The 25,049-nt window shown below is 41.3% G+C and overlaps 1 protein-coding gene across 5 annotated transcripts in view; it reads left to right on the forward strand.

The window, feature by feature from the left end:
* RCL1 (RNA terminal phosphate cyclase like 1) overlaps nt 1-25,049 on the forward strand; it is a 70,031-nt gene that overhangs the window by 31,296 nt on the left and 13,686 nt on the right. For 4 of the 5 annotated variants that reach the window (XM_043966198.1, XM_043966206.1, XM_043966217.1 and 1 more), the window contains 4 exons: nt 716-790; nt 5,105-5,229; nt 14,304-14,429; nt 21,979-22,135. In XM_043966198.1, the coding sequence (XP_043822133.1) occupies nt 716-790; nt 5,105-5,229; nt 14,304-14,429; nt 21,979-22,135 (483 nt within the window). Of the gene's footprint in view, nt 1-715; nt 791-5,104; nt 5,230-7,112; nt 7,138-14,278; nt 14,430-21,978; nt 22,136-25,049 lie in introns of those variants that run through there. The other variant, XM_043966239.1, reaches the window with a different exon arrangement.

Raw genomic sequence — 25,049 nt, forward strand, 5'->3', positions numbered from 1 at the left:
CCTGCTAAATTAGTTTTTCACCTGCTAAGCTTCCTGTCTGTCCTCTAAAACTCCACTAAGAAATCGCCTCCTCTAGGTAGCCTTTCCTCTTGTGTGTCTCTGTTCTTTAAATACTCCATGAGGGAGGTGGGAGGCTTGCTCTAGATCTCTTGGCATTATATGAATTATTCATTATTTATCCCTTATTTAACCAATTTATCTGGGTGACCATAAACAAGTTACTTCACTTCTCTCAGACTCAGTTTCCCCAGCTACAAAATATGGACTTGGCACTTTTATAATGCCTCTGTGAGGAGCAAGCTTTTCAAATCTTAAACCTCTACAGAAATTTGAGTAGTTTATTCAGCAAACATATATATAGTTTACTGTATAAGGCACTAGTAGAAATGATAAAACCTAGGTAGGGCACAGTTCCCATTCTCTTGGAACTTACCTTACTCTGATAATTCTTGGAGACCTTGATGGGATCTTAGGTACTAGGAGGCTATGTTATCAGTTAGGCCAGTGTGTGTGTGTGTGTGTGTGTGTGTGTGTGTGTGTGTGTGTGTGTGTGTGTGTGTGTGTGTGTGTGTGTGTGTGTCTGTCTCTTTGTATTTATTCCTAGCCCTTGGCACAGTACTTGGCACATAGTAACCAATTAATAACTGCTAATTTTTTTTTAGTCATGCTTATTATATCCTTATCTTAACGGAACCATCTCTTAAACACTTTATAGGTAGATGTTCTGAAGGCAACAGCTCTCCCTTTATTGAAACAGTTTGGAATTGATGGTGAATCATTCGAACTTAAGGTAAGAAATGATCAGCTATGGGTTCTCCTTCCTTGTTAAATTTATTTCCATCTACTCAAAGAATGCTTCTTGAATGTATTATTGGCCCATTTCCATCAGTCATAATGACTTAAAACTTTCCCATCATTCTTGTTTTACATGAGTTTCCCCACCTCAATTTATTTGGAATAATGAAGTGAGCTGTTATGTTTCCTTAAAAAATAATATTTAGAAAAGAGATCCTTTGTCTTTTTTTTTTGGTGAGGCAACTGGGGTCAAGTGACTTGCCCAGGGTCACACAGCTAGCAAGTGCCAAGTGTCTGAGGCCGAATTTGAACTCAGGTCCTCCTGAATCCAGGGCCGGCACTCCATCTACTTCGCCACCTAGCTGCGCGCCCCCCCCCCCCCCCATGCCTTCTTAATATAATAATCATGATGGATCGAGGAATTTTGGAGCTGGAAGGAATGTCAGAGGTCATAACGTCCCTTTCTTTAAGCTTGTCATCCAGCCTCTGTTATCACTAGTATTGTTTTATCTCTGTGCATCTTCCACCTGACTGCTCTGCGGTCAAGCAGAATTAATTTAATTCTTCTTCCATATAATTGTCTACGTGTATTTATTAAGCTCTTACTATATACCAGGTACCATGCTAAGTGAAGAGAATACAAATACATGGGGTAAGAAAGACACTCCTTTCCTTCAAAGAGCCTGTGGAGGAATACAGTGCCTAAGAGGGAACTGAAAGAGTGATAGAGGGAAGAGATGAAACAGGCTGTATATATATATATAGGAAGGTGCAGGAAAGCCAGGAAGACTTGGCTGGTGCTAGTTTCCTCCCCTTCACATATCTGCACACAGTTGCCATGGCTCCCATCCCCCTACTAAGTCTTTCCGAGGCTAGATGTGACCGGTTTGTTTAATGCATCTGTGACGTGATCTTCAGCCTGCTCACTGTCTTGGTTGGCTACTCCTCTGGACAAGTTATAGTTTGTCCCTGTCCTTTTGTGGTCCAGTCCTGAGGTTTACAAAGTAGTCCCCCAGGATCTCAGTGTTGGAAGGGTTCTCAGGGGTCATCTCATCCATACATATCTGAGTTGAATCCCTTCCTGGATGGACTTAACAAGTGGTCATCCAACCTTTGCTTGAAGAGCTCAGCTGAAGGGGAGATGGCTCCCTCCAGAGGCAGCTCATTCTGCTTTTGGACCACTCTAATTATCTTGACATTGAGCCTGAGTTTGCCTCTCTACCACTTCTACTCCTCATGCCTAGTTCTGCCCTCTGGGGCCAAGAAGACCAAGTCCAAACCCAACAGCCTTTCCCCTCTTCTCCATCCCATCTTCTCTTGAAGATTAAAAATTCCTTCAACCAGTATCTATATAACACAATCTTAAGACCCTTTGAGGGTCCTTGGTTGCCTTCCTTTGGATTCCTTCCAGTTTATCAGTGTCCTTCCTAAAAATATGGTGCCTGGAATGAATAGAAAAAAATCTGTTAACTACTTACTAACTAGTAGTCACTATACTGAGCAATATAAAAGCAAGACAGTCCCTGGGCTCAAGTTGCTTACATTCTAATAAGGGAGGATGACTTGTAGGGGCTTATGAACATAATTATTGGGCAACTGATTGACTAGGAATGGCAGTATTTTTCTTTTTAATTTTTCTCAATTTCACATAAAGATATTTTTTGAATTCCAAATATTTCTCCCACCCTCCCTTCCCTCTCCCCTCCTGAGGCCAGCAAGCAATTTGATATAGGTTATACATTACTATCATGTTAAACATATTTCCACATTAATCAGAACAAAAGGAAAAAAACAACGCAATAAAGAATAAACAAGAACAATAACAAAAAAGCAACAACAAAACTGAAAATAGTATGCTTCTTTCTGCATTCAGACTCCATAGTTCTTTTTCTGAATATGGAGAGCATTTTCCACCATAAGTCTTTTGGCATTTTCTTGGATCATTGTCTTGCTGAGAAGAGTTAAGTCTGTCACAGTTGATCATCACAAATTGTTGTTGATACTGTGTGCAATGTTCTCTTGTTTCTGCTCATTTCACTCAGCATCAATTTATGTAAGTCTTTCCAGGTTTTTCTGAAACCCATCTGCTTATCATTTCTTACAGCACAATAGTATTCCATTACATTCATATACCACAATTTATTTAGCCATTCCCCAATTGATGGGCACCCCCTCAATTTCCAGTTCTTTGCTACCACAAAAAGAGCAGCTATGAATATTTTTGTACATGTGGGTCCTTTTCCTTTTTTATGATATCTTTGGGATATAGAGGAAAGGCAGTATTGATAGAACTGAATACATCACCACAGAGATGGTCTGACCAGGGAAGAATACAGTGTGACTACCATGTATACAGCCTTGGATGCTATGACTCTCTTAATGTAGCCCAAGACTACATTAACTTTTTAGAAAAGTGGGCATATGACATTGTTGACTCATAATGAGCTTGTGGTCTACTGAAACCCTGAGCTCTTTTTCAGGTAAATTATGGCCTAGTATTTGTGAAGTTGGTTTGTTTGTTTTCTTAACCCAAGTGTAAGCCTTTAGATTTATCCTGATAAAATTTGATTTGGTCCAACATTCTAGCCTATCAAGCTAGTTTTGGAACCTGTCTTGCTATTTTTATCTCCATAATATAGTACCTGGCTAGAAGAATATAAGCACTTAGTTGTTAGCTACAGAGCCTGGTGTTACTTCATTAGTGTCCTCCCTCCTTTCAAGTAAACACTGAGCTATTAATGACTAATATCATGACTTATGTCACTCATTCAAACAACTTTGAATTAACTAAGTGTACTTTTTTCTAATCTACCTCTTTTTATCATTTCCATAAAAACAGTGTGAGAAATGTTATCAGATGCCTTGCCAAAAGAGGTTGCCTAGATTCACAGTCTTCTCATAATGGAGAAGCCTTGTAACCCTGTTAAAGGTAGTGAAAAAGGCATGAGGTTGGTTTGTCTTGTTCTTGATGAAGCCAAAGGTCTCTGCTTCCATTTCTAGTGTTTACGAAATATCCTTTCAATAATACATTTCAGAAAGTCCTGTTGAGTTGGCCTCAAACTCCACTCTCTTCCCATCTGTGGAAATCAGGGCAACATTTGCCTCTCATTGGTCCTTTGGTACCTCTCCCATTATCCATGATCTTTCTAGGCTTACTCATAGTTGCTCAACCATCAATTCTGCCTATTCTTCCCACCCCCACTCCCCATAGCCTGTGATATAGATAGGCAGTGAGGAGGGGGTGACTTCAGAATCAGCAAGACCTGTGTTCAGGTCCTGTCTCTAACACATCAGGCAAATCATTTAAACTTTGAAGGGCCCCCAGGCAGCCCTGGAAGACTAAAAGCTGAAGAATGGGCCATGATCTATCACCACAGTAGAGGGAAATTTTACACTGGGAGTTCACTCTCCCAGTATAATTACAGTTCTGGTCCAGAAAGGGTCTGATATAGTTCATCTGGACTTAGTGATGTGAGCTCATTGAAAAGAGCTAGCTGCTTTATTACTCTCATCTTGCTTGCCTTGGGCTTCAGCTCTTCATTATCCATTTTAGTTCTGTCTTTTCCACTTCAGAGATCTTTCAGTCTCCTTGTCGGACTTGTTTGCATTTAGTTGGGGGTCTTTGTTATAACAGTTCCAGCATGTTCAACTCCAAAAAGTATAGCCCTGGCAAATATTCCAAGTACCTTCATCACCATACTCAAGCAGCCTTTTTTACCCTGGAAGATCTCCCTGCCCCTTTGGCCCCTTTGTCTGATTGGTCATTTCCTTCCAGAACAACCATTTTAAAAGGAATGACCCAGGCCAACCATCTTCACTTTCATTTTTCTCCAGGTCCTGCTCTTGACTCTTTTCTTTCTCCAGTAATGTCTCTGTAAGGGGGTCTAGAAAGATGACCTTTCTTATCTTCCCACATGTAAGCCCCCTTGAGGGCAAGGGGTTGGACTGTTTCTTTTTGTTCTTTCCAGGGCTTAGCACAGGGCCTGGTGCATAGAGGAAGCACTTAATGAATGCTTATAGACTTGACTCTTGATGCAGAACTACTGTGCTGCCTGTTCTGTGATCCTGAAGCCCATTAATGATCAATGTTCTATACTCTGATGAAGTGAGCATAATGTTGAATTCAGATTTGGAAATTAGAAGCCACATTCAGTGGCAGCTTCCCCACAAAGGGCCACCAGTAGTTTACATCCTGAGTATCACTGTTGTGGATTTTAGCATTATCTACTCTCTTGCTTAATCCCTTCATTTTTTTGCTGCCCTGCCCTCTTCCCCCATTAATATATTTTCTTCATTCAATTGCATTCAGATTGTCCGGAGAGGAATGCCCCCGGGAGGGGGAGGGGAAGTCTTCTTCTCTTGTCCTGTGAGGAAGATGTTGAAACCCATTCAGCTCACAGACCCCGGCAAAATCAAACGTATCCGAGGAATGGCGTATCCTTTTGATCTGGTAACAGTAACAATAACTGTAGTAGAAGAAATGTTGAGTTAGAGGGCTTGAGTTTGAATCTTAATTCGGCTTATTCCCTGTGTGATCCAGGGCTAGTCCTTTGACCTCTCTGGGTCTCAGGGTCCTCTTCTGTAAAATTGGATTGTTGATCTTGATTGCCAAGGGCGCTCTTTCTGCCTTAAATGCTATGATCTGGGTTATAAACTCAAGCTATCTAGAGTCCAAGAGCAGCGGGTTACACACACACATACACACACACACACATACCCTCCTTCCCTCTCTCTCTCTCTCTCTCTCTCTCTCTCTCTCTCTCTCTCTCTCTCTCTCTCCCTCTCCCCCTCCCTCTCCCTCTCTCCACCTCCTACTGGATATATTTTGCCACTCCATCACAGTCCAGAGTATCTGGATGTCTTGGATCCAGGTGCCCATATGGGTGAGAGATCAGATTCTCTTCTGTTTGATTTTCCCACCAAATGTGTTAAAGTAATTACATAGATAGGCTAGCTTGGTGGAATTTTACAGCTGGGAGGGCACTTAAAAGATTATTTGAGCTCTCATCCCCTCTGTTGGCATGTGGTTGACATGGGCAGTTGGCTCTGAATCCTGCTATGGGCTCTTTTCTTGGTTCTGTACATAGCAGGGCTGAAGTTAAAGGCTCTAGAAAAGGGAAGCAGCAGTATGGGGTGATATAGAAGGAGAGAATGCTGGATTTGTGATCGGAGGACCCAGGTTCAGATCTCAGCTGGGTTACTTATTAGTTCTCTGGCTCGAAGAAAGTAATTCTGCAGACTCTAGAATGGGGCCCTTGGTTTCCTCCTCTTTAAAATGGAGTTAGTCAGGCAGTTAGGTGGTGCAGTAGATAAAACACTGGCCCTGGATTCAGGAGGACCTGAATTCAAATTCGACTTCAGACACTTGACACTTACTAGCTGTGTGACCTTGAGCAGGTCACTTAACCCTCATTGCCCCGCAAAAAAAAAAAAAAGTCTTTGAAAATGAAGGATTTAGATTTGTGTTCAGTAAGATTACTTCCCTCTCTAAAGGCTGTGAGGTAATATCTGGTTCTGGCCCTGGCCTCTCCCTAACCAACCACCACTGGGCAGGTTAGGTCTCTTCTATACAAGAAGGTGTATATGTGGCCAAACTTCTTCTGTATTCTAGCTTGTGGCTTTGTATTCTAATATTGACAAATTCTGTACAAGATCTTTTATAACAAATACTTTCCCTGGTTCTCCATTCATATAAACTATTTCGCTATTAAAAAAAATACCTGATTGTGATTTGGGGGTAGAAAAGAAAGAACTGAGCTGACTTATGGATGTACTGACAAATCTTTGATCCTCTTCTCTCAGTTAGTCATCTAATCTTGCATTCACTGCTTTTCCTTCCCTCTCAGTCCCTAAGAACATCCCAACCACTAAAGAAACTAAAGAAACAATATACAAAAATAACTAACCAAGAAGAGAAAAGTGGGCAAAGTTAAGGGACACTTGGTCTCTCCCTCTCTGCCTGTTGGGGTTCAGTTTTTCTCCTGCTAGTTTATCCTCAGGTAGACCAGAACTGTGATTTCTAGCATGTACTATCTTCCTTATTACAGAGTCTCAGCAAAGTCATTTGACTGTCCCTTGAGTTTTGTAATAATGGGATTTTTAAAATCCATGTTAGCCGAAAATTGTTTGCAGAGCCTATTTTCTCTTCCTTAATTTCCAGGCATCCAAATGCTGGCCAGTTGACCCTAGGGTGTGGCCTGCCTGAGGTTTTTAGCAAAATCTATTTTGTACCCAATTAGCTTAGCTAACACACATGAAGCAGCCAGCCACTTAGAGGGGGCTTCAGCTCCTTCCCAGTGCTCTTGCTGTGTCTCCAGCCACCACCAGGTGTCATGCCAGCAGGTAGGCTTGGAATGTGGAATAGTTAGGAACTGCAATTGTAAAAAATTGTCCATACCCAGAGATTTCTGATGATGTGATGCACTCTTGAAAAAAGTGGGTGCCTTACTGTCATCGTTTGGTGGTGGTATTAGGGATCCCATTGCAGGAGAGGGAGAGGGAAGTTCTCTGGAGTCCTCAAGGGTTTGAATTTCTGGGAAGTTCTCCCCCAGATGCCCCAGACTCTGAGCAATAACAAGCTTTCCCTCAGTACTCATTTGGCATTTTGCTCTGCACACATCTAATGCCCTTATCAGGTCTTAATTCGTACTCTAGTTATCTCTGTTTGTTTTGGGACTTTCTATTTGACTGTGAGTTCCATGAGAACCAGGACTTTGTCTTTTGTGAATGTAATTAAAATATGTGTTTGATGAATGTCTATGCAGTAGTTGGAGAGTTCCTTTGTGGCCTCATTCTTGGTGAAGTGAGAGAATTTGGAGTCAGAGGCCCTGTGTTTGAATTCTGACTCCTGCTTCACTCCCTCTGTGTTCCTGGAGGTCACTTTCCCTATCTGTAACTCAGTTTCCCCTTTTGTAAAATGAGGCAGGATAGGCCTGCTGATCTTGGAGCCCCTCTCCAGGTCTAACTCTCTTGATCCAATTACTGCAAGTCCTTTAAATAGATACATCTGTTGTTGCCCACCTAGTGGGCTATTAGCATATTAGCTTTGAGAGCTAGAAGAATATCTAGGTGGTTAGTTACATGGGTGGTACCATCTTCTGATGGGGGAACTCCTATTTTTAAAGCTACTCTCAAACCCCTCAGAAATGCCACCTGTAGGAGCCTCATCCTGTCTTTAAAATCCTCATTCGGACATTAGAGCCAATCGTAGCCAGCCACTGTCTGAATATTTATTCTACTTTCAGTTTAACAGATCTTTCCAAAAAAAATATTCATTTTCATTTTAGCTTTGCTCTGCTATTTGAGCTAGAAGAGGGGACCGGCTGTGTGGTTGGTCAGCTTCTTGGCTGGTTATCTGCAGGGCTGGTTTAAATTTAGGTCTGTGCTTCGTGGTAAGTTTTCTCCACATGGGGGTTGTTTTTGGCAGAAATTAACCTGTTGCTGCTTTTCTGTTTTTCATCACTGAATTTCCCCCCCCCCCTCTTAATTTTTGCCCCCCCCAGGAGCTTCACCAAAAAGAACTGTTCTGGACCCAGGAAAGGATAGATGTTGGGTTTCTGCTAGAGTTAGGGCCAGGTTAGTATAGTGACCTCTTATTCAGGGCTGCTCATATATGGGACATTTTGTTTTTATTCGTGGAATTGCACCAGCAACATTGGGACAAAGTCTTTCTGGTCCGGTGCATGTCGGATAAACAAGCTGGGGTGGAGGCTGATGGGGGCGGTGGTAGATCTCGTGGTCTGATCATATTTCTCTTTGTTGACTAACCCTGGGCTTTCCACAGGGATGATTTCCATAAAGAGAGCTTCCTTCTCCTGGCTCAGATCTCCTCCCAGACGCTAATTGTGGGAAGGAATAGGAGAAAGGACACATACTGATGCTACTCAGCATTTGACTGTGGATTTTTGGGAAACTACTAAGGATTCTTCTAGTCATCAGGATGTAGGTTACTCTCCTCTAACCCTTCTCCATTTTAAAAACAAAAAAACCTGATGTCTTTTAAAAAATAAAAAAAAAACAAAAAAGTACTAAAAAAAACCCTTTCCCCCAACCCTCCCTTAGAACCAAAAAACAAAAACCACTTAAGCATAATTAACCATAAAAAGCAACCCAATGGTGACAATAGATGAGAACCAAGTTCAAATCCTACGTCTAACATTTGATAGCTGTGTGACCCAAAGTAAGTCGCTTAACCTCCCAGCCTGGCTTCTGTCATCTGTAAAATGAGGGGGTTGGACTTAATAACCTGTGAAATCCTTTCCAATTGTACCTCCAGGATCCTGTGGCCTCCCTTCTGAGAGGAGAGGGATATGTTACATCCTCTGTTGTCTAGAGCCAAGGCTGGTTGTGGCAATTAATCTGAGCTCAGTGACTTTTTGGTATTTTCATCTATGATACTGGAGTCATTATATTCTATGCTTTTCATCACTTCATATAAGCATCCCCATGTTCCTCTGGATTCTTCATATTCATCATCGTACAACAGTATTCCATGACATTCCTCTGCCACGTTTTGTTCAGCTGTTCCCTGATTAATGGGAACCAGTGGTTTCCAGTTGCTTGCTACCACAAAGAGCACTGCTGTGAATATTCGAGCTTTAAATCAAAGGACTCTAATAATAGCCAGTTTAAATTTTGTGAAACATTTTACATATATGTGCCTCATTTGATCCTCACAACAACCCTGGGAAAGAAGTGCTATTGTAACCTCCATTTTTGCAGTTGAGGAAACTGAGGCAAACAAGTTAAGTGCCTTGTCCTGGGTCACACAGCTAGTTAAGTGTCTGAGGTAGGATTTGAACTGCCAAGCCCAGCTCTTTATCCGCTATGCAAAGCTGTCTCAATAATGTGATAGCCGAGAGGGGAAATGAGTTATTAACCAGGAGGTTAAGGAAAAGCTTCATGGAGGTGGTGGTGGTGGTGGTATTTCATTAAAATCACCTGGAACCCTTTGCTCTAGGGAGACAGAAAAAGAAAGCCCATCTTCTGGAAGAGAGAGACATGGAAGAACTTCAGGACCTTTAGTGAGACATTTCACTTATTTTCCCGTTTTCTTGTTTAGAGAAGGAGGCTAAAAATAGTGATTTTGTTTCACATGATTGTTGGGGAAAACACAAACTAGGATAATATCAGGGAAGAGATGAAGGCACAGTGCAAATATGAGGTAATTATTTTGAGAAAAAGAGTATCATACTCTGGGTTTTTTTTTTGGTTTTGTTTTGTTTTTTAAAGAAAGGGAGAGAATGGCCCCAACTGATCATGGATACCCTTAAAATGATATGCACTTTTCAATTAGGCTTTTACAAGTAAGATACTCGCCTTGGGGAAAGGGTGTGAGTGAGGCCTGGGACTGTTTGTGGAGAGTTGTTTATGGCCAGAGCGTGAGCTAACCAGACTCTGTGGGGTTTGAAAAATTCCTCTGAATTCTTTCCTCATTTTGGATCTTGGCCTTTGGAATCAATTAACAAATATTTATCGAACATTTACCAACAAAGCACACTATACTAGGGGCTGAGAGGGAGACAGAAAAACAAATGTGATATAATGTGGAGGAAGTTTCTCCAACTGGGGTTTCCCTAGATCATTAAAAGCATGGGGCTTGTCCCTCTCTGTGTCCCTAATAATAGCTCACATTTCTGTAGTGATCTGAGGTTTACAAAGCACATACTTTCAGTGACTTTATGAGGAATATATCCTTGTTCCCATTTTATAGATAAGAGAAACTGAGGCTCAGATCAAGTGACTTGCCAGAGTTTCTACATCTAATAAGTGTCAGGGCTGGGTATCTATCTAATCCATGTCCTCTGACTCCAAGATAGTTCAATTCACCACGATGCCTATGCCCTGGCCATCCTCATCTTCCCTTCTTCACAACCTTGGACTCTGTCCTTGGGTCTGATAGGTGAGCTTTTTTCTCTTTATCTTAACTAGTCTTTAGCTCTCCATAGCACTTCTTGGCATCTACATACATCTACCTTCCTTCCTTCCCCTTTCCCACTTCATGCTCGCTTTTATGTATTGTCTTCCATTCCCTTGGAATGTAAGCTCTCTGAGGGCAGGGACTGTCTTGTTTACTTGTATTTGCATGCATAGTGTTTGTAACAATTGTTTGTACATGGAAATCACTTAATAAATGTACACTTGTGCGGTCTCTCTTTCTCTCTCTTACACACACATGAATGTATGGGAAAAGTTGAGAAATAATATTGACTTATATTTGAATGCTTTACATACTGAGCATGGTAGGAATTCAGGAAAAACTTCTTGGAGGGGATATATCTGAAGCTGGGCCTTGAAGGATGGATAACCTTGATAATGGGGGAAGTGGGAAAGGCATCCAAGGTTACAGAATGATATAGAGGATATCGAAAGGTAGTAGATGATAATAGCACCTATTATTAAGGGAAACTTAGATTTGAATTCAGGTCTTCCTGACTCCAGCCCAAACTGTATACCAGAGGGGCTGCATGCAGTCTGCAATACTCCCATGCCATCAGAAACAAATTTAAATGGAACTATTTTAACAATATAAATAAAAATAGAATTTTAAAAATTTCTATTTGTTTGATACCCCTATATGTGTGTGTGTGTGTGTGTGTGTGTGTATACACATAAATACATACACATACATATACATACACACATATATGAAAATATATGCATAAATATATACAAATTACCTATACAAATTTCTGGTAAGGGGCAGCATGGATAGGAGAGGAAAGAGACACTCTAGGAAGGGAAACCAGTTAGGAGGCTATTGGAGTAGTCTCAGGATTTTTTAGAATTAGAGGAGCTTTCAGAGAACACATAATCCAACCTCCTCTTTACACATGGGGAATTGAGGCCCAGAAAGGTAGCTTGCTCTCCCTAGATCATACTGACAGCAAGTAGCACTACTGGGATTTGAACCCAGGGTTCAGGTCTTTCCATCAGCCTGGCTCTGAGGTCATTATTTTTGTAATGAAAATTAAATGTGGATATTGAGGGTTTGGAAAAATAAGTTGAATGAAACTGAGCACTATGCAAAAGAGTTGAAAAAAATGTACTTCCTTCCCTCCTTTATTTACTGATCTGGTATTATGGATGTGGATTATTGCATATACTGTCAGACAAGACAACGTGTTGCCTAGTTCTGCTGAACTGTTTGTTTCTCCCCCCCCCCCCCCCCCCCCCCGCTCTTTTTTTGCCCCCTTCTCAAGATTGGTGGTTGGTGAGGGGAGAAGGATATATATTCAGAAATGGATGTGATACAGAAGATATTATTAAAAATAATATACTTTTAAAAAAAGAGAGAGAGAAATAACTGTTGAACCATTTTAGGGCCCTTAAGTTAACAAGAGAGAAGTATCATATTTTCCTATGTTCAGATTTTGCCTCTGATTCTTATTACCTGTGTGATCTTGGGCAAGTCACTTATCCCTCATTGCCCCGCCCAAAAAAAACAAAAACAAAAACCCAAACACATTCTCAGACCTCAAGCCCAAATTCTGGACTGGTCCAGAATACTGGTTTGGCCTTCTCCCTGGGTTTCAGTTTCCTCATGTGTAAAGTGAGGAATTTGTGCTAGCTGAATTATAGGGTCCTTTCTAGCTTCAGATTTATGATTCTAATGATTGGCTTGGCCATTTCCTCATCCCTCTCCAGTAGCACTCATAATTAGGGCTTGTTACTTCTTCCATCCATATAGTCGCTTCTCTCATCCATTTATTTATTTATTCATTCATTCATTCACTCATTCATTCATTCATTCATTCATTTATTTATTTATTTTTCGTGTAGTCACTTCTTGACCCAGGATCATAGATTGAGAACTGTTTGGGTCTATAAAGGTCATTTAGCCCATTGAGTTTCATCTTGTAGTTAAGTAACTCTGAAGCACAGAAAGATCCAGTGGGTTGCACACTGTTACATAGATCCTCCTAATCTTGGACAGGTGGAGAGGAAGGCAAAGAAGTGGGAGATCCATAGGTGATATCCCAAACTTAGAAGGGCTTTCAAAGCCATGTTGAGTATTTTACCCTAGAGGTCTTTCAGTAGGGAGTCACTGAAAGATGTTTGAGAGAAAGGGTCAAATCTTAATTTAAAAAAAAAACACATCAATTTGTTGGGTATGCATACGGAGAGGGAGAGAGAATAGAAATAAGGGAGACCAATTAGGAGACTAGGGAGACCATTTGGAGGAGTCAATCCCTGAATCATCAGGGGTGGACCTTGATACTGAAATGGACCTTTCAAGATCCTTGTAGAAGGAGCCATGTACTTTTGTTTTTTGTGTGTGTGGGGCAGTGAGGGTTAAGTGACTTGCCCAGGGTCACACAGCTATTAAGTGAAGTGTCTGAGGCCGGATTTGAACTCAGGTGCTTCTGAATTCAGGGACAATGTTTTATCCACTGCGCCACCCAGCTGCCCCCAAGCCATGTACTTTAAACACCTTGTCAGGGGCAGCTGGGTGGCGCAGTGGATAAAACATTGTCCCTGAATTCAGAAGCACCTGAGTTCAAATCCAGCCTCAGATACTTGACACTAGCTGTGTGACCCTGGGTAAGTCACTTATCCCTCATTGCCCCGCCAAAAAAAAAAACAAAAACCAAAAAAACCCAAACACATTCTCAGACCTCAAGCCCAAATTCTTGACTGGCCCAGAATACTGGTTTGGCCTTATGTACATAAGTGACAGATCCATTGGTTATGGAGATGGAGCTTAGGCAGAGAACAGAATCTTCTTAAAGATCTGAGCGGTTTGATATGGTGATTGTTTTTTTATTTATTGTATTAGTAAGACAGTCTGAAATAAATGAAGTAATCAGGGGTGGGTACATGTAACCATTGAAGGATTGATTAGAAACCCTGAATTGTTAAGGAATTCCAGTGAGACAGTGGGGTGAGGTGAGACCAGATATCACAGTTTTCAAGTACAGTTCCACTAACACAAGGTCATGGGATTTAGAGTTGGGGGGGACCTCACAGGTCATCTAGTCCAACCCCCTAATTTTATTTTATTTTATTATTATTTTTTTTTAGTGAGGCAATTGGGGTTAAGTGACTTGCCAAGGGTCACACCGCTAGTAAGTGTTAAGTGTCTGAGGCTGGATTTGAACTCAGGTACTCCTGAATCCAGGGCCTGTACTCTATCCACTGCACCACCTAGCTGCCCCCCAACCCCCTAGTTTTATAAAAGAGGAGGAAATAATACTGCAAGGTCACAAAGTTAACAAGTAGCAGAGCCAGAATGCAAACTTAGGTCTTCTGCCTCCAAATTGGATTTTCCCCATGGCACCCATCCCACTGGTTTACCAGGCAGAACATCGAGGCTCAGGTCAAGGAGGAGATTTGCCCAGGGTCACACAGCTAGTAAGTAGCAGAGGCAGAATTTGAACTCTGACCACCTGAATAAATCTCAGGCTTTATGCTATTTTTGTGCATTGTGCACACCCCCCCCCCCCCTTTTATTTTCTTCCTTTGTCTTCTGGGAACATGCAAGTCAATTCCTTAACATCAGATTGCAGTTACTCTGTGCGGGTATCGCCTCAGATCGCCAATCGCATCGTGGAGTCTTCTAGGAGCATCCTCAACAAATTTATTCCCGATATCTATATTTACACAGACCATATGAAAGGGATCAACTCTGGAAAGTAAGTACCTGTGATGCCATTTGAAGGTGGGGGGAGAGTCTCTAACTTTTTATTATTTTCTTTTGTTTTCCTTGTGTCAGGAGCTTAAAATTGCTAGATTTGAGGACAGGTGTGAAGGGCTTGTCTCTTAAGCATGAATTGTGGACGTTGGTCTCAGAATCAGTTCTTTTGTCTTTTCATACTTTTTTTGTGTGTGACACAGTTGGAGTTAAATGACTTGCCTGGGATCACACAGCTAATAAATATCTGAGGTCAGATTTGAACTCAGGTCCTCCTGAGTCCAGGGCCAGTGCTCTATCTACTGCACCACTTAAACTGCCCAGAATAACCTTTAAGAGATGTCCCTAGGAACAGCAGCAAAGGAAAAAAAAAAGCCTGTTCCAGGTCCAGTAGTATGCTTATGCCACAGGATGTGCTTTTGCCTTGTAGATTCTCTACATTTAAAACTTACATATAATTCATATCAATTTGGGAGTTATTGACTAGGTACCCTCTGTGTACAAAGTATGTGGTGAGAGGCTGTGTGGCAGTCATTAGACAGTTGGCCTTAGAGTCAGGAAGACCTGGGTTCAAGTCCTCCCTGATACATCCTGGATATGTCACCCTGCTCATTTCACTTCTCATCACCTGGGACACTTTAGAGAGGGGTTATAATCTATATTGATTGGTAGAAGTTTCTTATTGAGATGATCCCTATATGGATTAAATCACAGGATGGCTCCCAAAACTGTACAAGGTACTGCTAGGCACTGCCTTCAAGAAGTTTACATTCTTTGGGTGGGATATGAGAGAAACATAGTTAGGCAAGTACAAAGGAGTAGGAGATCATTCTCTCCCTCTCCCTCCCCCATTTTTTTTCTTTTCTTTTTTTCTTTTTTAGTGAGGCAGTTGGGATTAAGTGATTTGCCCAGACACAGCTAGTAAGTGTCAAGTGTCTGAGGCCAGATTTGAACTCAGGTACTCCTAACTCCAGGGCCAGTGCTCTATCTACTACACCACCGAGCTGCCCCCCATTTTCTTTTTAAAAAATTTCTTCAAGTAATGGGTATTTTTTATTAACTCATCCCTCCTACTACCCCATTAAGCAAATTCTTTAGAAATCCCTCAGTGCTTATCTGTATAGTCTATGAAAACCAATCTCCACATTAACAGTGTCCAAGAACATGTGTCTTTCTAAATAGAAGGTGATTTTAAGGGGCAGAGAGAACAGTAACAAGAGGGAGAGACAGATGGGATCCATACTGCAGAAAGACGCTAGCTTGAGTATATTACCCTAGAGGGTGTGTAGGGAGCCATGACAAGGGGTAAGAGGGATGTATTGACATGGTTGATTGAAGAGGGGAAAGACAGGAGGCAGGGGCTCCAATTGGGTGACTATGGTACCATTCCATTTGAGAGGTGATGAGGTTGTATAAGTGGAGATGAGGACTGGTGTCATAAAAAATAATGATAATACTGCATTATTGATAGAATAATGCAGTAATTATTACCTTTAGTAGTAGTGTCAATAGTCATACTTCATTTCTCTCTTTTGGGGGGGGCGGGGCAATGAGGGTCAAGTGACTTGTCTAGGGTCACACAGCTAGTAAGTGTCAAGTGTCTGAGGCTGGATTTGAACTCAGGTCCTCCTGAATCCAGGGTCGGTGCTGTATCCACTGCACTACCTAGCTATCCCCATTTCTATCATATTTAAGGTTTACAGAGTGCTTTCTTTACAACAACCCCATGAGGAAGGGAGTACAGATGGGGAAACTGAGGCTCAGAGATGTGAAATGTCTGTTCCTTAGTTTATACAGCTGGTCAGTGTTGTAGGCAGGATTTTGACTAAGTTCTTAGGATTCCAGGGCCAGTGACCTTTCTGGAAGAGGAATAACTCATCTATCCTGACTGTATAGTTGATTCCAGTAAGACTGGATAGTGTCTCTTTTTTTTTTTTTTTTTTTTTTGGTGAGGCAGTTGGGGTTAAGTGACTTGCCCAGGGTCACACAGCCAGTAAGTGTTAAGTGTCTGAGGCCAGATTTGAACTCAGGTCCTCCTGACTCCAGGGCCGGTGCTCTATCCACTGCGCCACCTAGCTGCCCCATGGATATTGTCTCTTGATGGTGGGAATAGCCTTGGATTTGGAGCAGTAACATCTGGGTTAGAGTTCGAGCTCTGAAACTTACTGTGTGCGTAGGATCTCCTATATCACCAATTAGATTATAAGTTTCTTAAATGTATCTGGGGTTTTTGTTTGCCCGTGCAGCCTAGGAAGGGGCAAGGCATTGATTGGGTACTCAACTTAAATACATCTGCTGGCTACTCAAAGAAAATAGCACTCCAAACCGAAAGAGTCCTTTCAGTCCAGCCCCTTCTTTTTTTTTTTTTTTTACTGAGGCAGTTGGGATTAAGCGACTTGCCCAGGGTCACACAGCTAGTTAGTGTTAAGTGTCTGAAGCTGGATTTGAACTCAGGTCCTTCTGACTCCAGGGCTGGTGCTTTATCTACTGCGCCACCTAGCTGCCCCCCAGCCCCTTCATTTTGCACAGGAGGAACTGAGTCCCAGAAAGGGGAAACTTGGGACGTGTCCAAGGTCACGCAAGTGGCAGAGCTGGTGTTTTAACGTGGCTGCTCTGACTCCAAATCCAGATGGACCTAACACTCAGTAAATGGACTTTGAAGTAGGCACTAGGGACCCTTAATCCAACAGTAACTATTGACCAGCCCAGCCGCTCAGACGGCATTGTAGTAGGTGAGGTGGGAGGAAGAAGAAGATCCTTGCCTGTAGTTTTGTTTGTTTTTGGTTTGTTTGTTTGTTTGTTTGTTTTAGTGAGGCAATTGGGGTTAAGTGACTTGCCCAGGGTCACACAGCTAGTAAGTGTTAAGCGTCTGAGGCCGGATTTGAACTCAGGTACTCCTGACTCCAGGGCTGGTGCTCTATCCACTGCGCCATCTAGCTGCCCTTGCCTGTAGTTTTGTAAGGGACCCAATTTGGGGCCATCTACTCCTCTGAGCAGGAGATGAGGAATTCAAATGCCAGAAGGTCAGAAATAGGAACCACTTTCAAGCATAAAACACAGAAACTCAGGATTTAGAGTATTACCGTTGGATGAGACTCTGAGGTTCCTTCCAACTTTAAAATTATAATGGATGATCCTTTATTCTCACCCTTGGCAGTTAATCTTTTTTTTTTTTTTTGGCCCAATAAGCCACATCTTTATAGTAGCAAAAATAATTTTGTTATTAAATTCCTAATTAAATGAAACACTTATAGGGCTATGTTGAAGCCAGCTCATAAGAACTTGAAAGCCAATTATTAAAATTTCTCTGTGAGCATTTACAACTCAGAAATTGGCATATGCTACAAGGCAGGATTTCATTTATTGTTTTGTTCATGTAGTTTAAAAATTATTTATCTTATTTTTAATGTACAGAATAAAACAAGTATTTCCATAACATAGTATAATATGCATAGAATTAGACTGTTAGGGCCACAAGGGATCTTAGAACATGGAATTACAGTCAAGGAGACCTTAGAACATAGAATGTACAAGCTGGAAGGGACCTTAGAGATCATGTGGTCCAACTGCCCAGAAAAGGGAAAGTGTGATGGAGGCATCCATGCCAGAAGCATTTTTACCTGCTTTCTAATACGTTCTATAAAGCCTGTATAGCTACAGGCTTGAGGTTATAGCTGCATAAACTCTGCTGAGGGTGTAGGCTATCAGCATCCAAAGAAATATGTATAGAATAATTTTATATACATAAATTATATTTATATATATGTGTATACACACACACACACACACACACACACACACACCCCTATTTGTGTCAAATGGTAGCCATTGCTGGGGGGGAGAGAAAAAAAAGGAAAAATCTTAACACAATAACTTTATTATATATTTAAAAGGAATAGCAAGTTGTACATAATAGATTTACAGTTTCATGTGCATTATACTATGTTATGGAAATGCTTGTTTTATTCCATACATTAAACATATGATAAATAATTTTTTAAACTACATGAACAAAACAATAAATGAAATCCTGCCTTGTAGCATATGCCAATTTCTGAGTTGTAAATGCTCACACAGAAATTTTATAATTGATTCTCAAGTCTTTACGAGCTGGCTTCAACATAGCCCTGTTTCATTTAATTAGGAATTTAATAATAGTTATTTTTGTTATTATAAAGATGTGGCTTATTAGCAAAAAAAAAAAAAAAGATTAACTGCCAAGGGCAAGGAGAAAGATCTTCTGTCATAGTTTTAAAGTTGGAAGGGACCTCAGAGTCCATCTTGTCCATTTTACAGATGAAGAAACTGAGGCCCAGGGAGGCTAAGTGATTTGCCTCTTAAAGAGAAAGGAAGAAGGATTGGGAAAGGCATAGATGGCAGCAGGAGCGGCGTGAGGAGAATGAATGAACAAGGCCCTCCTCTGTCTTGCCTTTGGCGTTTCTGAAGGCCCACCACAAACCAGCTGCAGCTCTGTTTTTTGAAAAGTATTTGGCTCATCTGGCTGTTGCAGGGCCAGCTTACGCACGTGCTTGTGGTAGGCAGGAAATGAGCCTGCTTGGTGACCTGAGAAGGAGGTGGCCCTGCCTTGTTTGAGCTCCAAGACTTTTTTAGCAGCCTTCTTGTAAAACCTTTGGGGTGTTAAAATCCATGATCTTAAACCTCATGATGGTGGATCCAAAGCCACCGTCGGTGACAGGCTGCATCTGTCATCATGAGCGTCGTACTAGGGTGGTAGATGGGCTCTTGGTAAATATTTGTTTTGTGGAGCACTTAAGTCCTGGGTGGTCTTTTTCATGAATGCCCTTTAAAAATTGTTTAATCATGTGGTTTAATATTTGTTTTAAGGTTAGACAGTATTTTAAAACTTGTCTAAATATCAGTGTGGTAGAGGGAGGGAAGAAAGAATGCTGAATTTGGCCCCCTCCCCCTGGGTTCTGATTGTGGCTCTGTTACTTATATGTTTAGTAAAGACTTTTAACCGCTCTAGATCCCAGTTCCTTCACTATAAAATGAGGAGGTTGGTCTAGCAGCATTCAGGAGTTTCTTTACTTTTTTCTTTTATATCCTGGACCCTCTAGCAATCTGGTAAAGTCTGGACACCCCTTCTCAGAATAATGTGGCTTTTCCCCCCAAGTATCATCCATTTTTTTTTTCTTTTCTAAAACTCATTATTTGTTTTTGGTGTTGTTTTCTTTTTAAATTTTGAGTTCCAAATTCTCTCCCTCCCACTCCTCCTCCACCCACTGAGAAGGCAAGCAATATGATATTAATTATACATGTGAAATCATGCAAAACATTTTATATTAGCCATGTGTTTTTTAAAAAAAACAGGAAAAATGAAGTGAGAGAATTATACTTCAGTTAGTACTCAGAATTTATCACTTCTCTCTCTAGAGGTGGTTAGCATCAGAATAGGGTTTTTATAATAAAATAAAACATATAGAATTACAAAGAAAACATTACATTAAAATAGTTACCAAAATATTTTTAAAAGCAAATTCACAGGCTCCAAGTTAAGAATCCTTGGCCTAGCTGATCTCTAAAGTCTTTCCTATAATCGGTGATCTAAATTATCCCCACTTTCCCTCGGAGTTTCACAAATGAAGTTCAAAAGCATTATTATGAATCGAAAAGTGGCAAGATGGAATAGTGGGTAGTGGGCCAGTCTTGGAATCAGGAGGACCTGCGTGTTTAAGCTTCGTGTCTGAGGCATACTTACCTTTGTCATTCTGGGCAAAGCTGGCCACCTCAGTGGCCCCAGACGCTCCTCTAGGTTATAAATTACATGCAGGTTGCACTGATGGAGGAGGTTTTCATACTGGAAATATCTAAAATTTCTTTTTCCATTTTACCTTCCGTGATCTTCTCCCCAGCACACCCCTAACAAAACAAACCACCATAAAACCATTGGGAGATCCAATTAATAACTATATATCAAGGGCAGCTAGGTGGCGCAGTGGATGGAGCACCGGCCCTGGAGTCAGGAGTACCTGAGTTCAAATCCGGCCTCAGACACTTAACACTTACTAGCTGTGTGACCCTAGGCAAGTCACTTAACCCCAATTGCCTCACTAAAAAAAAAACAAAAAACCCCCTATATATCAGGATTCTATTGTCAAGTAATTAACAAGGATTTTAGCACCACTTTCCCCAAAATTGTGCTGGATTCTAAAGCTTTTTTTTTTTTTAACTATATGGAAATATGGATTGATGAAAAAACTTATTATTGACAGAGATAAAGAACAGATTCATCTCCAAGTATTCTCTTAAATAGTGTGCCCTGTTATTTCATCAAAACTATGTATTATAAGGGAGGAGCTAGGTGGCGTAGTGGATAAAGCACTGGCCCTGGATTCAGGAGGACTTGAGTTCAAATCCAGCCTCAGACACTTGACACTTACTAGCTGTGTGACTCTGGGCAAGTCACTTAACCCTCATCGCCCTGCAAAAAAACTCAACCCCCCCAAAATAACCTCCCAAAAAAACCCACTATGTATATTATAGAGCTCCACCATATGCCCAGCACCCTGTTAGAGAAAAAGATTCGTTCATGAAAAGCTGTGGGCAAATGGAATCATTTTAAACACCATTGGAATGTTTTGTTCTAATGTAGCCAAGGAGGTCATGACCTGAGCAGATTGAGGCCTCTTTTCTGGTAGAATTCACATCTCCTGGGCACTGATTTCTGCTTGGGTCATGTCAGCTGAAGAGCAGAGTCAGGGCTAAAACATTTGATTACCACAAACTGGATGGGATGGTGTGGTGAAAAGAACACTGACTGAACCACCATGAAACAGAAGACCCGAGTTTGCAGCTTGGGTCTTCATCCTCACTATCTGTGTGACTGTGGGCAAATCAGTTTTCTCATCTGTTATTTTTCAGCTGTTTTTCAGTTGTGTGTGACTCCTCGTTGACCCCATTTGGAGTTTTCTTGGCAAAGATACTGGAGTGGTTTTTCCATTTTTTTCTCCAGCTCATCTTACAGATGAGAAAACTGAGGCAAACAAGGTTAAGTGACTTGCCCTGGGTCACACAGCTAGTTAAATATCTGAGGCCAGATTTGAACTCACTGTGCTCTATCCACTGTACCACCTAGCAGGAAGTCATAATGGGATTTTTTTTTTGTTGTTGTTGTTAATTGAGGGAAGTGAAGACAGAAAAATATATTCTTGGCTTTTCTGGTCAGGGAAAGCAGGCCTGGCATCTTATTCATTGGACTCTCACACCTAGCCGTGTAAAATTATCCTGCAGACCGATGAAATTGATTATGAGACTCAGTGTAACTACAGGCAGCTTAGAGATGGTGTGTGCTGTCAAAGGGATATAGAACTTATAGGGTCGTGGCATTTAGAGCTTGGAAGGGACTTCAGAGACCATCTGGTGCCACCCTTTCCTTTTATAGATAATGAAACTCAGGCCCAGAGAAGGGAAGTAATTTGAGTAACCCAGTTTGACCTTGGTGGTCCTCCATCCACCGTTTTGCTGTAGAACAGCTGTGACAGTTTTATTAACCCTCACTCACAATTGTGTGTGTGTGTGTTTGCTTGCAGGTCTCCAGGATTTGGGCTTTCGCTTGTTGCTGAGACCACCAATGGTACCTTCCTCAGTGCCGAGTTGGCCTCAAACCCCCAGGGTCAGGGAGCAGCAGTGCTCCCAGAAGACCTTGGCAGGAACTGTGCAAAGCTGTTGCTCGAAGAGATTTATAGAGTAAGTCATTGGCCTTTCAGGAGAGAAGGGGGTTGGCAGCGTGGACTCATCTCACTACGTTTGTTCCTGTCATGCTTTTCTATCTCTTCGAAGCTGCTTGAGTCCAGAAGGTTAACTTGTCGCCTTCCATTAACGAAGGTGAAATGGACTGCCCTGGGGGGAGGGAATAACAGTGCTAGTGATAGCAGCTGACATTTCTGTAGTACTTTTAGGGGTTATAGAGTTTTACATTTTATCCTCAGAATATTTGTGAGAAAGATATTACTCGTGGTATCCCCATCTTACAGGACACTAATAAGGGATTCACCACCAGAGACCTTCAGTTAGAAGCGAGACCATTTGTCAAGGATTTCATAAAGGCTATTCCTGCTTAGATAGAAGTCAAGCTGAAGTTCTTTTAGACCCTGGAATTATTTAATTCTCTGATCTTTTATGATTTTCTTTCCTGAACTTCATTGAAAAACTCCATGGTGTAATAAATAGACAGCTGGGACTGAGTTCAGAACCAACCTTAGGCAACTTAAATAATTCTGTGACAACAGGTGAATTACTTAGCCTCAGTTTCCATATCTGTAAAATAGCACCTACCTCAGTCAGTCAGGTGAGAGAATATATGTAAAGCTTTCTGCAAATCTAGAATACTGTATAAATGTAAGCTGTCTAGCTAAACTTTATTCAGCTTCTCTGTGCCCCACTTGAGTTGTAAAGCACCACAGATCTCACCATTGTGGGGCAAACAGCTGTCCATTCATCCATCCATTCATCTTCGTCCCTATTGCCTGTGAGCTAGTTTATTAGACTGGTGTTGGCTGTAGCCAAGGTCACAGGCCTTGTTCCCCATAAAAGCCAGTTACCATAATTGGCCCATAGTGACAACATGTACTCTTAACCCAGAGGAATTTTCTTACAGATTCCATTGGGCACAAAGGAGAATGGAGTATGAATAGTTTTAACACTAACCCCCTCACTCTTACTGGAGCCACCAGCAAACTGGTCACTTACTGATGGCAGGATCATAGGCAGGATAGCCGGACAGTACTTTAAGAAAAGCTTTTATTAAGTTATTCAGAGGCAAAAGGATCTTCGGTAGTATCCATGCCCTGCAGCACATACATGCCTAAGAAAAGAGAGGCAGGGTTCAGAAGTTGTTAACACAGGGGCTAGCCTTTTGTTGATAAATATCATGACTTTTCCTTCAAACTGTGAGTGAGTGCTGTCTTTAAGCCCTTCACCAGCTTAAAATATATCCTGCAGCCCAAGTGCTACTCTTAGGGATGCACAAACATAGGCACACCAAGGATGCCATCCAGGATGAATTCAGAAAAACCCAAAAGGAAGAAAAGGAATGGAAAATAAGAGGGTGGGATGGAGATATGCATTGATCTTAAACTAGACAACAAAACTATAATCACCAAAATAGTTTAGTATTGGTTAAGAAATAGAGATTGATCAGTGATATCAGTTAGATACACAATATACAGAAGCAAATGAGCACAGTAGACTAGTGTTTGATAAACCCAGAGATCCCAGCTATTGGGACAAGAACTCGCTATTTAACAAAAAACTTGTAAAAATCGAAAGTAATCTGACAGAAACTTGGGTATAGCTTACACTGTATACCAAGACAAGATCTCGATGGTTGCTTAGACATAAAGGGTGACATCATAAGTAAATTATTATTATAATTATTTTTATTTTTAGTGAGGCAATTGGGGTTAAGTGACTTGCCCAGGGTCACACAGCTAGTAAGTGTTAAGTGTCTGAGGCCGGATTTGAACTCAGGTACTCCTGACTCCAAGGCTGGTGCTCTATCCACTGCGCCACCTAGCTGCTCCCATCATAAGTAAATTAGAGGGGCAAGAAAGAAATTACCAGTCACATCTATAGATAGGAGAAAGAGAAGACCACAGAAGTTAAAATGGATAATTTTGGTTGCATAAAATTAAAAAGGTTTTGTACAAACAAAACCAATGTAGCTAGAATTAGAAGGGAAGCAAGTGAGTGGGGAAAAAGTCTTTGCAGCGAGTTTTTCTAATAAAGGTCTCATCCTACAAAGTAGGTTTGTGTGTGTGTGTGTGTGTGTGTGTGTGGGCGGGGGGTGGTGGTGGTGGTGACAAAGAAGAGGTATCCATTAATTGGGAAATGTTTGAACGAGTTATAGTACATATATATGATGAGATACTATTGTTCTGTAAGAAATGATCAAGGAGTGGTTTTTTCACAGAAACCTGGGAAGCCTTTTAAGAACTAATGCAGAGGGAAGTAATCAGAACCAGGAGAATAATTTCTATATTAATAACAGTACTGTAAAGATAGCATTTAAAGACTTAGGAATTCGGGGGCAGCTAGGTGGCGCAGTGGATAAAGCACTGGCCCTGGATTCAGGAGGACCTGAGTTCAAATCTGACCTCAGACACTTGACACTTACTAACTGTGTGACCTTGGGCAAGTCACTTAACCCTCATTGCCCAACAACAAAGAAAAAAACAAAAACAAAAAAATAAAGACTTAGGAATTCTGATCAACACAATGACCAACCACGATTCTAGAGGACTCAAGATGAAACATTCTCCCTACTTCCAGATAGAGAAATGATGGAATCAGAGTACAGATTGAGATATTGGTGGGGGGGAAGGGTCAGGGTTGAATGTGACCAACACAGGAATTTGTTTTTCTTGATTATTCATTCTTGTGACAAGGGTTTTGTTTTTCTTGCTTTCTCAATAGAGGATGGAGAGGGAGAAGGATAAGATTTAATTTAGGAAATGAGAAAATGTGCATCAATAGGGGGAAAAATGTGAAGAGAACAGATCTTGACAATCCCAATGATTAAAGTTGCAGTGGGGTACAACTTAAGTGGGACAGGAGAACCCTGGACAAAGTTCAGATAAATAGATCACACTTATATAGTACT

Source organism: Dromiciops gliroides, chromosome 1, assembly GCF_019393635.1.
Source record: "Dromiciops gliroides isolate mDroGli1 chromosome 1, mDroGli1.pri, whole genome shotgun sequence".
Taxonomy (NCBI): Eukaryota; Metazoa; Chordata; class Mammalia; order Microbiotheria; family Microbiotheriidae; genus Dromiciops; species Dromiciops gliroides.